The sequence below is a fragment of the Monodon monoceros genome, unplaced genomic scaffold (genome assembly GCF_005190385.1).
Source record: "Monodon monoceros isolate NGI ecotype Baffin Bay Population unplaced genomic scaffold, NGI_Narwhal_1 Super_Scaffold_14, whole genome shotgun sequence".
NCBI classification, from domain to species: Eukaryota; Metazoa; Chordata; class Mammalia; order Artiodactyla; family Monodontidae; genus Monodon; species Monodon monoceros.
The window spans coordinates 41,462,972-41,478,896 of record NW_021703770.1 but is presented as its reverse complement, the minus strand read 5'-3'; the positions used below and the strand labels follow the sequence as shown (position 1 = coordinate 41,478,896).

The following is a 15,925-nucleotide window of genomic DNA, read 5'->3' as shown; positions in this document are numbered from 1 at the left end:
GGCTTGATTTGTGACCCACGATGTGATCTAACCTGGAGAATGTTCCATTCACACTTGAGAAGGAAGTGTAATCTGCTGTTTTTGGATGGAATGTCCTATAAATATCAATTAAATCTACCTGGTCTATTGTTTCATTTAAAGCTTGTGTTTCCTTATTAATATTCTGTTTGGATGATCTGTCCATTGGTGTAAGTGAGGTGTTACAGTCCCCCACTATTATTGTGTTACTGTCGATTTTCTCTTTTATAGCTGTTAGCAATTGCCTTATGTATTGAGGTGCTCCTATGTTGGGTGCATATATATTTATAATTGTTATATATTCTTCTTGGATTGATCCCTTGATCATTATGTAGTGTCCTTCCTTGTCTGTTGTAACATTATTTTAAAGTCTATTTTATCTGATATGAGTATTGCTACTCCAGTTTTCTTTTGATTTCCATTTGCATGGAATATCTTTTTCCATCTCCTCACCTTCAGTCTGTATGTGTCCCTAGGTCTGAAGTGGGTCTCTTGTAGGCAGCATATAGATGGGCCTTGTTTTTGTATCCATTCAGCGAGCCTGTGTCTTTTGCTTGGAGCATTTAATCCATTCACGTTTAGGGTAATTATCTATATGTATGTTCCTAGTACCATGTTCTTAATTGCTTTCAGTTTGTTTTTGTAGGTCCTTTTCTTCTCTTGTGTTTCCCACTTAGCATTTGCTGTAGAGTTGGTTTGGTGGTACTGAATTCTCTTAGCTTTTGTTTCTCCGTAAAGCTTTTGATTTCTCCATCAAATCTGAATGAGATCCTTGCCGGGTAGAGTAATCTTTGTTGTAGGTTCTTCCCTTTTGTTATTTTAAATATAGCATGCCACTCCCTTCTGGCTTGTAGAGTTTCTGGTGAGAAATCAGCTGTTAACCTTATGGGACTTCCCTTGTGTGTTATTTGTCATTTTCCTCTTGCTGCTTTAATAATTTTTCTTTGTCTTTAATTTTTACCAATTTGATTACTATGTGTCTCAGTGTGTTTCTCCTTGGGTTTATCCTGTATGGGACTCTTTGCACTTCCTGGAGTTGTGTAGCTATTTCCTTTCCCATGTTAGGGAAGTTTTTGACTATAATCTCTTCAAATATTTTCTCTGGTCCTTTCTCTCTCTCTTCGCCTTCTGGGACCCCTATAATGCGAATGCTGTTGCCTTTAATATTGTCCCATAGGTCTCTTAGGCTATCATCATTTCTTTTCATTCTTTCTTCTTTGTTCTGCAGCCATGAATTCCACCATTCTGTCTTCCAGGTCACTTATCCATTCTTCTGCCACAGTTATTCTGGTATTGATTCTTTCTAGTGTGTTTTTCACTTCAGTTATTGTATTGTTCATCTCAGTTTGTTTGTTATTTAATTCTTCTAGGTCTTTGTCAAACATTTCTTGCATCTTCTTTTTCTTTGCCTCCATTCTTTTTCCGAGGTCCTGGATCACCTTCAGTATCATTATTCTGAATTCTTTTTCTGGAAGCTTGCCTAGCTCCACTTCATTTAGTTGTTTTGGGGGTTTTTATCTTGTTCCTTCATCTGGTACACAGCCCTCTGCCTTTTCATCTTGTCTATCTTTCTGTGAATGTGGTTTTTGTTCCACAGGCTGCAGGATTATGATTCTTCTCACTTCTGCTGTCTTCCTTCTAGTGGATGAGGCTATCTATGAGGCTTGTGCAAGTTTCCTGATGGGAGGGACTGGTGGTGGGTTTAGCTGGCTGTTGCTCTGGTGGGCAGAGCTCAGTAAAACTTTAATCCACTTGTCTGCTGATGGGTGGGGCTGGGTTCCCTCCCTGTTGGTTGTTTGGCCTGATGCGACCCAACACTGGAGCCTACCTGGGCTCTTTGTTGGGGCTAATGGCAGACTCTGGGAGGGCTCATGCCAAGGAGTACTTCCCAGAACTTCTGCTGCCACTGTCCTTGTCCTCACAGTGAGACACAGCCACCCCCTGCCTCTGCAGGAGACCCTCCAACACTAGTAGGTAGGTCTGGTTCAGTCTCCTATGGGGTCACTGCTCCTTCCCCTGAGTCCCGACATGCACACTACTTTTGGAGTCTCTGTTTTCCCCAGTCCTGTCAAAGCCCTGCAATCACATCAGACTAGCCTTCAAAGTCTGATTCTCTAGGAATTCCTCCTCCCATTGCTGGACCCCCAGGTCGGGAAGCCTGACGTGTGGCTCAGAACCTTCACTGCAGTGGGTGTACTTCTGTTTTATAAGTGTTCTCTAGTTTGTGCGTCATCCACCTAGCAGGTATGGGATTTGATTGTATTGTGATTGTGCCCCTCCTACCATCTCATTGTGGCTTCTCCTTTGTCTTTGGATGTGGGGTATCTTTTTTGGTGAGTTCGTGTCTTCCTGTCGATGATTGTTCAGCAGTTTGTTGATTCCAGTGCTCTTGCAAGAGGGAGTGAGAGCACATCCTTCTACTCCGCCATCTTGAACCAATCTCAATTTATCCCTTTCTTGACAGTGGAATACAGAACTCCAACACAAGAACATTAAGAACTACAAGCAGATAATCCTTCTCTTATTCATCAGAAGTTTTCTCCACATTCAAATATTATTTTTATTATAGTAAAATAGGCAATTGTATTGTCTTGATCTTGAGGAGTTCTCATAGACTGCCCATGTATAATCTTGAAGAATTTTCAAAAATGTTATCTGAATCTGAAAGTTCCAAAAGCAAATGACCACAGTACTTTGGTCCTACATCTGTTCTTCTATGGATGGAAAAGTGAGATGGGAAGAAACAGTTTCTGTATTCGTCTGACTCAGTTTCCCCAGTATGACTGAGAACAGACTGACCCGGGACAGGTTTGAGCAAACACAACTTTATTTTTTCGCTTTGGAGTAAGGGTATAGACACCCATACAGAACAAAGACCCTTTGCTCATTCCATCCCCTCCCATTCCATAAAAATGGCTGTAATGTTCTTTCATGGCAGACACATTCTTTTATAATATTATCAAATACATCATTAACACTTCTAAAATATATGGTGTCTACCACCTAGAAGTCTCCAGATTTTGCTCATGTCTTTCATATAAACTACAAAGCATTCCCCATTTGTCCAATATATCTACTTCCATGAAAACATCACAGACATGTTTTCAAGAATTACTTATAAGGGAACTACTTCAATGGGTCTCATTTCTATTCTTGTCTGCTGTCTTCTGGCCTGTTCCACTTTGAAGAGGAAAAAAAAAGATACATTAACACATTAAAGGGTGGGCACCTTAGGTCAGGTTGGCCTGTCTTTTGCCAAAATAAATCATTAACTACTAAGGTAAGTATCCAACCCTATCACAATTGCAGGGGTAAGGAGGTGTCCACCATTAATTTTTTAAAGTTTTGTATTTTTTTTTTTTCTGTGTGTTTCTAGAGTAAGAAATGTGAAAATAGGCACACCTCCCAGGAAGACAAGTTAGAGAAGCCAGGCCACGGGACAAGGACCCAGCTGATACAAGGAGGAAGCTGAATGGCCAGTCTCAAGCCATCCTCCACTTAACCAGCTCTCACCCTCTCCAGATACAGGCCCTTGTACATGCTTTGTCCTCCTGCTCTTTGCAACTATTCTTCAACCCACAAAGTTGAGAACACTCAGAGGGAAGAGAGATTTCTGCTATAATACAGTACATACATTACTTCAAAAAACAAACCAAAACCAAAACCAAAATCCTGTTTTGAAAATTACACATAAAAATTAGTAGGATTCATGGGCCAGAGGGAGAAGGGTTGGGGCTTCAAACCTTAATCAAGTTTATAACTAGAGCATGAAAAAATGTATGTCAGAGGGAATACTTCCGACCTCCCAGCAAAGGCGGAGATTGTCACAGGGGATGTCTAACAATATACAAAAAGAAGAGTGGAGATGGTGGCAACTTTTAGAGGATGGTGGACAAGGCAAATGGAAGCAAGCCCTGCAGCAGTGGGTCTGCCATTCAGGTGTGCCTGGGTGAGCTGAGCACTGGAAGAGCCAGTGTTCAAGGTTGGGATGAACCTTTCTGGCACAGTCGACCCAGAAGCAGGAAACTCATTTCTAATTTTATCAAAATACAGCCAAAAAGGCCTCTGCTGCCCCGCCTATGCAGCAGCTAAACTAAGCAAACCAAGCCCTCCTTTCCTCTGTAAGGTTGTAGCTCTCTTCCCATTTTTCCTGGCTCCTCTTGCCTGGGTAACAGCCCCCTGAACTAACTTGACTTTGGCACTCTTCTGACATCATTCCCTATTCATCAATCATGGATGAGCCAATTCCTGTTACAGAGGCATGCTTTGTAGTTGAATGAACTCTACAGACATGGGACTTCCTTGGTGGTCCAGTAGTTAAGAATCTGCCTTCCAATGCACGGGACGCGGGTTCAATCCCTGGTCGGGGAACTAAGATTCCACATGCCGCAGGGCAACCAAGCCCAAGCGCCACAACGAAAGATCCCACATGCCACAGCTAAGACCTGACGCAGTCAAAAAATTAATTAATTAATTAAAAACTCTACAGATGTGCTTCAGCACCATGGAGGACGAGGATGGACACCCAGACCAGGGTCACTGTGTGGACAGCCGTGGTACACACTGAGGATAAGGGAGGCAGGAGAATACAGATTTTTTTTTAAACTTTTTTATTACACAGTAAAGAATACAACAATACCTGAATCATACTTTAAAGATTCACAGGTTGACAGACCATACATTACAGTCCAACTAAGGAAAAAAAAGATAAACAAGAAACCACAGTTCAGACATAGTAGACTTAAAAGCTCAAGAGTATGCTGACAAAAGCATGATGCCTAGACCCCGCCCCCCAGTGTTAGTCTACCGTTAACTTGTGGTACATGTCTGAATTAAGTATTGCACAACAACTTTAATTTTTCACAATAATGTCGCAGAACCCAAAATAATATTTTAAAAAATTACTTCAAATCTGCATTTCAACAGTCTCCAATTTTTTTCTGTCCCTTGAGGAATTCGGACAACATGGAGTCACTTTCTTTCCCTAAGTATTCCAGACGTAGGCATGCTTTGCATAAGTAAACCAGCCTTGAAATTTTTAAATCCCCAAGACATGCACCTACACATTAAAAAAAAAAAAAAAAAAAAAAGTTAAGGATAAAAAAAAAAAGACAGGTGGCCCTGTCACACACAGTCTCCTGACAGAGAAAAAGAGAAAAAGAGTCAGAGACAGAGATAAGAGATAGAGGACGCCCTATTCCTATCAGCGACCACCATTCAATTCTATCCAATGAAGATAACTTTTTTTTTTTAAATGTGTTATACCTACAAATTATACTCTCACATAGCCTGTATATAAGTGACAAGCAAAAAAGGAAAGTAACAAAAGTTTTCTTTTCTTTCTCTTCTTTAGGTTTATGAGGTCTGCATTGTTACCAAGAAGTGATATGGTTTGCAGCTGTATGAGCTTAACTTTTGGTATCCTGGTTCTTTTGTGCCCATTTGGTTTGACTAGACCAGTTTTTGTTAGCTACTGGTGCAATATACATGCTGTCAGAGGTAGAGTGAAACTTTTTGCCACTGAGGAGAATGTAGCAAAACAGGAGGAGAGGAAGAGGAGGAGGAAGAGGGGAAGGAGGAAGAGGAATCAGAGATAGAGCTCAGAGTTAGGGATTTTTTGTATTTGTTTTCACTCAGGGTGCCCTGAATTAAAAGTAATGAGACGTACTGTACTAATCCTTATTTTACACACTAGTGTTAAGAATAACAGTGCTGTTTCACATACATCACAGCTTCTAGAGATAAAGACGTGTGGGTATGACATACCTCATTTTTGGGATTATTTAACCCTTCGTAGCCTAGAACATATAATAGCTCTGTAAGAAAGGACTGTCCAGTGTCACAAGCAGACTAGAAAGCAGAGTGAGGTCAAAGGATTCTGGGAGCACCATGATAAAATATAACCCATTCAGAGCCTGGTTATGTGCTTTCATCTCACTTTAAGCAGGTGTGCTGGCAGATGGACTTCCAACATGCAGATAGATGTATTTGCTCATCAGAAGTTTCTAAACTAAAAAGCCATTTAAAAATAAACATACCACCCAAACAAAATTAAAGTCAACTTGTATGTGAAAATACAGGGGAAAATGCAAAAAATGTTAGGTTTAAGAGATTTAAGATTACCTATATGCAGATACTTAAAAGCCATTTAAAACTGTATCCAAGGCTATATTTAAAACCAAAACAAAACCAAAGCTAATGGACCATTTCAGATTTTTAAATCAATGCCTGGTATGTGTATGTATGTGGAGAAGTGTCTTCCCAGCCTTGAAAACTTTGGTTGTCTACACAGCCTGCAGCACTGCTGACTTTCCCTAAAGCACATAACCACATTCTGGGCTACTGTTTTCAAAACTAACAAGTAGTTCTGGTCTGGACCCTGGACGACGAAGGGTTAATGGATTCACACTATACCTTGCTGAACATGTTTAACCTGCTGATCATTTTGGAAAGTAGTACTGGTGCTTTTCAAAATTCCGATTTTGGTCCATCAGATCAGTCTTTGGCTGACTTCCCTTTTTTTAAGAATACTGTATAACCTGGCATTCAGCAGTGTTAAAGCTGTCAGTCTACACCTCAGCATTTGGAGCTCTAATGATTTATCTTTTTTTTTTTTTTTTTTTGTAAAATTAGAAATACTTAAACAACCTTACAGCAATACGCATGCACTGTCTTTTTTTTTTAAAGTAGGATATCTTGTTATTTTTTAAAGTCCCTAATAATGATTTTTCAATGAAAAAAAGAAAAAAGAAAAATTCCACTACTACTCCATGCTACAGCTAAACTTGGTGAAATGGCTCTAGCATATTTAAAAAGAGTTTGCTCAAAAAAAAAAAAAAAAAAAAAGCATGCCTAGGGAGTCATTGTGACAGTGCAAAACACATTTATGTACATCCCTTTTACAAAAACACCAATATGTTAGCATTCCGTGAAGCATGCTGGTTTTCAGGAAAAAAAAAAAATTCTATAAGAGAATGAAATAGCAGCTCCGAAAGATAGCCTTTTTCTTTCTTTTCTTGAGGACAACCAAAAAAAGTCTTTTTTTTCCCTTTTTCTTTTTTTTTTTTTTGAACTACTAGAGAAATACCACTAATACATACAGATATAAAAGCAGCATAGAAAGATACAGGTTTCTCACCAACTAGGAATAAAGAGACTAAATGTGGGCACGTGGTTAAACTACAACGCGTCTTCACAGTCGTCCAGCACGTTTACAAGAAAAACACCATTGGGAAACCTCACAGGACAGAAGTGTTTTAACACCAAGAGAACTACTAGATTTAATTAAAAATCCAAACAGGGTGGGGTTGAAAAAATTTAGAAAGGGGCTGGAGCTGGAGCCATCATTTTTAAAAATTATTTTTCAATATAAAATGAATGAGCTGGAATAGACCCAATGTCTTGCTCTGTGGAACCTTGCAAAAGTGAAGAAACGTTGAGGGCTGTTTAGGGCAGCTGGCTGGTGTCAAAGCTGCCAGGATGCTAACAACTGCAGGCTGAGTCTCTTACTTTGTGTGTGTGTATATATATATAAAGGAGCCTTTTATGTTATGGCATTTTTTTCTTGCTGCTGTATTCACATATCCCACTGCAAATCATCTTTCATTTTTCCTTCTGTTGACCTGGATATTATTTCTTTTCAGAAACAGGAAAAAAACCGAACATCTGTGTCTCCTTCCAATATGCTACACATCTGTGCGTTTTGTGGCGGGTCTTCAAAGTTCAGTTAGCAACCCACGGACGCCATTCATCTTCTTGTTAAAATGTCTACTGCTGTAGCCAATGCTCATGCCCTTGAGGGTTTTCCTCTTTTTTTCCATTATTGTATATAAAGAACATTGTGACTTTTAATGTTAGCATTTTTGCTTTCAACAGCAATTAGCAATCTCTTGGTTTGCTGTTTGGTAAAGCATCGGTTAATGAGGTCATCTAGTTTAAAATCCCAGCTACTGGAAAATAACAAGGAGGAGGTCAAATCTATCATTTCATGTTATATTTTCTGCTCTCTTTTCAGTTCTCTAAGGAAAAGAAATCTCTGTTATCCACAGTAAGTCATTACGACCCGTTACTGGCCCTCTGTTTTACTAACGCCTCAAGATACAGTTAGGTTCTCTCTTGCTGAAGTACTGAACCAGGATAGTCCATCTATAAACAAACAAACAAACAAAAAACAACTTTGAGCATCTGAGGATGAGGAATTGGTTTCACGTTGGTTGTGTTGTCTTTCCTCTGACAGTTCTGAGTGCACATCTAGCGAGGGGTTGTCTCTATGGTGGAAGGGGTCCCCGGGGTGGTCGACCTCGGGGTGGCTGCTGGTGGTGTGTCCATCGGGCTCCCGGCCCCACTGTTAGGCGTGACGGAGGAGCTGACAGCAGGCGTATCCCCCTGCTGCTGGGCTTGCAGGGTCTGTCCACAGATGTGGTGGTGCTTCTCCCAGTCTTTGTGCTGGCAAAACGAGCCACAGTATCGGGCTGTGTTACAGCCGCTGCAGGTTTCACTCGCTTTACGGCCACAATTCCAGCAACTCTATTGGAGAAGGCAGAAGAAAGTGAAATCCCAAATTATTACATTGACCAAGCTAAAGTCTAAGGAAATATGCTAGGCAGCACTACCCCCTTATTTTTCAGAACTATAAGAATGAAAAGTCCAGGTGTGTATGTGTACACACACTAAACACCCTGAAGATGCAGGTTTTGGTGTAACTGCCCAGATTTTCTGCCAAAAACTATTATGACTTCTAGACAAACTGGTTGAGGCTCTTTTCCATTTTTACTATAAAACCCCTTCCCTTTAGGTTAGTTATCTTCACATCTAAATTCTCTGTTCACCCATATTAACAACCGCGACATCTAAATTTTCTCCTTTCTAATACGACTACCACCATGGAAAGACTCAAAGATAGCACTCCTGGCAGAAGCTTCTTCCTTCAAGACACTAACACAAAGGGACTATGAGGATGCTCTATTAGATTCAAAGGAATATAATGGACTAGATAGAGGATTCTATCCTCTGCTCTACCACAGACCAGAAAAAGTAGGGCATGTGTTTAGCTCTTCCCGCTGCAATCAGTTATTCACTGTACCTGACAACCAAATGGTAGGAAAGTCTCGAAACAATCCCCTTTACTTCAGCTCCCTAGAGATTGGATCCTTGGTTTGTTTTTTCTCTGATATATTTTAAGCACCCACAACAGTGCCTGATATATATATAGTAGGTGCTCAATAAATATTTGTGAAGTTTTAGGACCCTAGCAAGCCTACTGCCAATCTCCACTGGTGCTTTCCAAGAAGTGAGAAAAGACAGAAATGAGGCTGCCTCTGAGATAAAACACATTGTGAATCTGGGGACAGACATACTAGAGATGGAAGAACCCCTAAGTGGGACAGATCCTGGGGAATGAGGGAGTGTCAGGGAGGAGACTAACAATGGCAGTGCCCTAAGGACCCTTCCAGGAGAAGGGGGAACCTCAGGAAGCCAACTTGAAACGTTTGTGCTTCCTTTGGCAAGACCATCCCCAATGTGAAATGTTATAGCAAGTGATCTTAGCTTTTGACATTAATCCTTTTATCCTGTATCTGCCTTGGTTTTATTTTCTTGCAAAACAAACTTCCGACTGTAATCTGGTAACCCCAACCAGCTGATAGTATGTAGCTGTGTCGCAGTTAAAATACCTTTTTTAAAGCCCTGATATATATGGATATTAAAAATCTCCCCACTATGTTCCCTGCAATTATTTTGCTTTCAGCATGTTGGCTGTGTGGCTTAAGGTGGGCTCATAAGCCTATTAAAATGCCCCAGTGGAATGTCAGCCCATCACCCTGGTCTGTGTACAGCTTCACCACTGTGCAAAATATGCAAAGCAATTTTTAGCACTCATTCTAATTTGGCTAAAAACTAAAGGAGCTCCTAGAGTCTTTCAAGTGCTGGAAGCCTAAAAACTCAAGAACTACAGCTTAAAACTTTTAGAAAGAACTCAGCCCTATGTTCATATTTCTTTACCATTTAGAAATTATGGCCCATGAAGGGAAAAAAAATTAAAACTTTAAGATCACAAGCACTGGCCAATGGAAGGTGTTTTAAGTGAACATAGCTGAAGAAATCTAGAAGCTTGATTTATATGTTAATATCATAAATAAAAATGGAATTAAAATTAATAGTACCAGAACAAAGTAATTTTATTTTCCTATTTCCCTTTAATTTAGCCAGGAAAATGTCCCCAAAAATATGTACCTCTGATCAGAGGCTTCATTACCAAAATTAGAAGCCCTTCTTTCTCAAAATTAATTCAATCTTATTGCAAGGACAATGGTTCCACAAAGGCCTGAACAAACATGGGCCTGGCCCATCCTCCAGAGCAGCGAGGTATGACACTCATCACTCAGGAAAGTTGACTTCCTTGAGCTTTAGGCATTTAGAATAATGGCAGCTGGATCCTGGAACAAACTCAGAAATAAGTGAAATTCCTAAATAACATCAGAAAATCCCAATTAGAGAACACAGACCCAGATCCAAAACAATATTTTAAGGAAATTAAACATCTAATCTGAGTTAAGCGGCTTCTTTAGGAAATACCCTGGTGTGAGTCCTATCCGCTTTCTGGCAGAGGCACATCTTGGCAGACACAAGGCAGTAACTGCCCAGTTCTCAATGGCTCCTTCAGATTGAAATCAGATGTAGGCAACCTTCTCAATTTAAGTTGATTAAACACACAGACTAAACCAGGTAATTACAAATGCATGTGTTGGGGAATGGAAAGAGGAGACAGAATGGGGACTTCTTTATTTTTTAAAGTGTTTTCAAAGATGGGAACAATTTTACAAATAAAAAAGTGGAATTGTGCCAAATATAGAAACAGATGTTTTGGATTATGAAGCTGCTGGGAATGGAGCCTTTTTGCCTAGCATTTCTGGATTCTGACCCAGGATTCAAGGGCTCTGGCTAGTTTTACCTCCAGTCCCACTCCGAAGTTGTTCAATCCCATTCATTTACCACCCACCACTGAGACAAAAACAACCTTTGACTTTAGGAAGGTGCAACAAAGAGCAATTCAAATGAGCCGGTGGGAAAAAACCTGCATATTTTTTATTGTTGTTGACATTGCATTGCCATGAATGTATAGGGAACTTAGCTCAAGTGTTCAACCAATGGAAACCCCCAAAGTGCATATTCCTCTTTAAAAGTTCATTAGAAGACAGACACAGCAATTTCTATTAATTTCTCCTGGGTGGCTCTACCAAGTTTCCTGTTAACTAATCCATACCTGTAAGACTGATGCCTGACCACTGGCACTTGGCCTCTCAACCATCACTTCTGGGAACAGTGCAATGTGCAGAATCTTATGAGTACTCTAATTTTAACCATTTTAAGCTTCTAAGCTTTCTGCCATACACAAAGGTGGAAACTGCAAATTGTGTATGATACCCAGGGGTGTAACTGTAGGGCAGGGATTAAGGTGGTCAATGGCTTAATCTAATTTTATATTTTTCAATTTGTGCTTTTCATATTCAGGTTATATTACCTGATAGTTGCTTATTTCTTTCATTCATTCATTCATTCATTTTTCATATAACTGAGCTTCCCTTTCAGTCCTCTAAGCAATGATGCTGGTGACTGAATTACCAAAATAGTACAGAAGTCTCGAGAATACCATTTCATAGCAAATTTCATTCCCAAAGCCCATGGCACTTTATAGTCTCCCTTTATTTGCGATAATATTATTCCCTTTTCAGCATAAGGAATGTTTTCCTCCCTATTATGGGAATCAGCAATTGGCCAAAATTAGGCTAGCACTCAGATGAAAAATAGGAGGCAGACGCAACCCTCCCTTTTCTAAATGTACTGGTACTACATAGGGAAATGGAAATGATGAGTTGAAGCTTTGGGTGCCAAAGCTGCATGTCAAAGATTGTTGATACTTGTTTCATATCAGCAATTCTTTTTTGTCCCTAAGAACAAAATTATTTCCTTCATCTTGTTATTTTAGATAGAGAGAGAATGGTCTTTCTGTCCTACCAGCAAAATAATATCCTTTCTGGTTCTTACTGTTGGAAATTCCTTTTACCAGAAACAAAACATTCTCTCCTAAAAAGTTTCTCCAGGTCTCACACACCTATAATTCTCCAGAAAAACCTTTGCACGCAAGTGATGTTCAATGAATAAAGTAGAATGATTATAACTAAAATTCTCAAAATGTAAATAACTTTTATAGTAAATGATTTGCCTAGATATGAAATTACATAGGTAAGGTTTGATTCACTCAGGTCTTTGCACTGCAAACCAAATACTCTTTCCAAAATGCCACGCTTTGCCTATTTCAGATCTTTCTTATAGCCTGTTTTGGCAGGAATAAGGTTAGGAGGGCACTTCAACCCTGAAAGTAGACAGAGGTTGAACCAGGAAGTTGGAACACCAAAGACAAGGTATCATGGTGTGTAATGGAAATGGCTTCCAATTTTGAGTGGCTCCAGTCACCCTTTCTTGGTTTTTCACTTCCAACTATATCACTTAGTGGATTCAGAACTACAGGCAAGTTACTTAACCTCGTAGAGTGACAGTACCTATAAAGTAGGAATCATAACGATAGGGTTATTCAGGATTATGTCAGTGCTAACTAAAGTGTCCTGATGTTCGGCGGGTCCTGAATAAATGGCAGGAACTAACACCACCTCCTCCTCTTGACACTGGCTGAAAGCAAATGAGACTACATACCATCTCTGCATGGCACAACCTTTACAATTAGAAAGCTCGTGGCCTTGTGCCTCCCTTGATAGGCATTGACAGCTACACAGACAGAACATGAGCTTACTTCCACTTATACGTCATTAGTGGCCAGTTACTTTTTCTCCTTCCTCGCTGCCCTCAGACCTTCTGATTTACCACTACTGACCTTTTCCCCCTTCCTCCTTTTAAAAAAAAACTTCCCTTATTGAAAGTCCCTCTAACTTTGGTCTCAAGATAATAAAATTCTGTTTCTTATACTATAACCTCTTCCTCGTCTAGTTTTTCATTTTCCCCTAAATACTTGGCAAGGAGGGAAGTTGGCATAAAGAAAAGAAATATCCTTTCCTTCCTACACTCTACCTTGGCAGTCATGGTCTTAAACCATTAGCTGTACGAAAATGACTCTCAAACCTTCCTCCAGCCTTCATTTCTTTCCTGAGCTGCTGTCTCTTATTTTCAATTGCCTGTTCTGTAGCGCCACCAGGATGCTCCTCTGTCACCCAAGTCAGTAATCCCTAAACCTGACTCTGGTGTGGTCCTTTTCAGTCACTGGCAACGCTCAGGCCAACGACTTTGTCATCTCATTGGAAACTCCCCTGAAACCTCTCAGTGCCAAACCCTACAGACCCTGCTTCCCCCACGGTCTCCCTTCCTTTCCAATCTCACGGTTACTATTCCTTCCCTGCCCTTCCTGTTAGAATAGCTTCTTAATTGTTTTTTATTTTTTCTCTCTTACATACCCACACTGCTCTTTATAAGGTGACTTGTTTATAAAAGACTTCTACTCATCTTATTTGTACCTCTCAACCACCTTGCAAAGTGAGTTATAAACATTATCCCAGTTTTATAGATGAGAAAAACCAAAGTTCCAAGAGGTGAACCACTCCATATCATTCCAGACCATCCAATACACCATGAACATCTATGGATTCAGACAGCTGGTCTTTTAATAAATGAAACAAATAAGCAAAAATCTTAGGTAACATAGAATCAGCTCATACTGTGAGAGCTCCAAATTCTTCTGGGGATCGACAGGTCTGATCAGATTGTGAGGTTTTAATGGGAGCCATGCTGGGAGACTGTGTGTAGTAACTGTGTGGTGACTACCTCCTACTGAGTCCACTTAGTCCATCCCCAGAGTCTGGGCCGCACTGCACAGGATCCACTGGGGATGGCTCTATTAATTCTAGAGGGGGTAATGAAGATGAACCTGTCAGAGTGACCTGTTCACACTATTAGGGCTCAGCAGGTTCTGGAAACAAAGTTTAAAGGTACAGCCAGTGTTTCTGCTTAAGTGCCACAAAACCACCCAATATAAGCGTGTGCACTTCTGCACCTATCTAGGAATAATGAATAAAGACTGTTTCAATCACGGGGAAAATATCACTTTAGTGGCTTAAACTCGAAACTAACTATTGGAACAGCACAACTATTTGCTCTCTGTTCGAGGCTCAATTCCAGCCATGTGCTTTGATCGCCTAAGCCAGAACAAGTTACAGATCTCAAAGAAAAGCTGTGGCAGGTTCCTTTTGAAATAGTCCAAATCTAACAATATTCACTGGAAAAAAAGACTCTATATGTTTACAGATAGGAACCAGAAATGAATATAGAAAAAATTAAAATGGTTGAAGATGGCCAGATTCACTGAATTTCCTTTCTTTTGATTTATGCTAATGCTAGCATTACATTCTTGATGAAATATGTAATACACGTTAAAAGAGAAAGTACAGAAAATGTCATTTGCTTGTGTCTGCCTAGGCAGTCCAGTGTCATTCTAACGGTTAGTAATAATGATTATTAGTCTATAAACCAAAGTGAAATTAGAGAACTGGATGGGAATACCCTGAAGGAGTCGAGTGTACTGCCGTGTAGCTACTAAAGAAGTGGCCTGAGAGGCAGGCACCTAGGCTGAGGATCAACATGCACTCTCCTGGTTTTCACATTAGACAGCATAAACTATTCAGGCCTTTGTGCTCTATCTGCCCTTTCCAATCTACAGAGGAAATCTGTCTGTCTAGCTGAATTAAATAATTGATTTGAACTTCTTAAAATGTTTTAACTTTTGTTGTTTATGCACAAAAAAAAAAAAAAACGACGAAAGGTTACCTTTCACAAAAAACCGCTGGGCAGATCAAAGCCAGTACGTTTTTAAAGGTTTAATGCTTAAGGAAGATCACCTGATGTGTACACCCCAAACTCTGCATGTCTACTGAAAAACCACAACTCTCTCCCCTCCTTGTCAGCTGGCCAATCATCAAATCCTGCCCCCCTTTTTTTTTTTTTTTTGCGGTACGCGGGCCTCTCACTGTTGTGGCCTCTCCCGTTGCGGAGCACAGGCTCCAGACGCGCAGGCTCAGCGGCCATGGCTCACGGGCCCAGCCGCTCCGCGGCATGTGGGATCCTTCCGGACCGGAGCACGAACCTGTGTCCCCTGCATCGGCAGGCCGACTCCCAACCACTGCGCCACCAGCGAAGCCCAAATCCTGCCCATTTTATCTCACGGGTTCAATTTTCTCCACCCCCAGCACCACTGCCAACCATCTTCATCCAACCATCTTCCTCCTCATCTGTATCCTGAAACAGATCGGTCCCTCCTTTTCATTTCCTCTCATCTCTCTCCACACTGCAGCCTGAGTGATCCTTCCAAAACACTCACCAGCCACATAGTCATCTTGTTTTCAAAGCCTAGCAAAGCTTGCCTTCCCATCTTCCCTGCACGAAGGCACTGACGTGCACATGGACCAAAAAAGCAGTGATGAGGCAATGTGGGGGTGGGGTGGGAGGTGGGTGGAAGGTGGCTGCTGAACAGCTCCTGATTATCCTTAAGTATCAGATGAAACAAAATTTTTTCCCAGAAGCCTTTGCACTAAACTCTACTAAGACTCATAATTTAGTGATCTGACTCTTCTAATGAATTATAGTGAACAAGAAGGTAGGAACCACTGTATCTTCAGTGCCTAGCGCTGTCCCCGACACAGAATAATTTGCTATTGACAGAATAAATAAATAAATGGATATAATTTAGAGTAATATGTATCAAATAACAAACTGCCCTGGGCAGGTTGCAAACCTGATTTTTAAAAAAATGTCCATAGGGTACAGTTTTAAAATCTGTATCCAAAAATGACCTTCATGATGCTTATTTCATTGTTCTGGAACAATGTAAGGACTGACAGCATGCTGAGAG

At 40.5% G+C, this 15,925-nt stretch overlaps 1 protein-coding gene across 1 annotated transcript in view; it reads right to left on the bottom strand.

The window, feature by feature from the left end:
* Positions 1–4,617: 4,617 nt before the first annotated feature.
* The window catches only part of RUNX1T1 (RUNX1 partner transcriptional co-repressor 1), a 129,599-nt gene continuing 118,291 nt past the window's right edge, over positions 4,618–15,925 (bottom strand). Inside the window, 1 exon segment of the mRNA XM_029222674.1 lies at positions 4,618–8,544. Within this exon segment, the coding sequence (XP_029078507.1) occupies positions 8,269–8,544 (276 nt within the window). The 3' untranslated portion in view covers positions 4,618–8,268.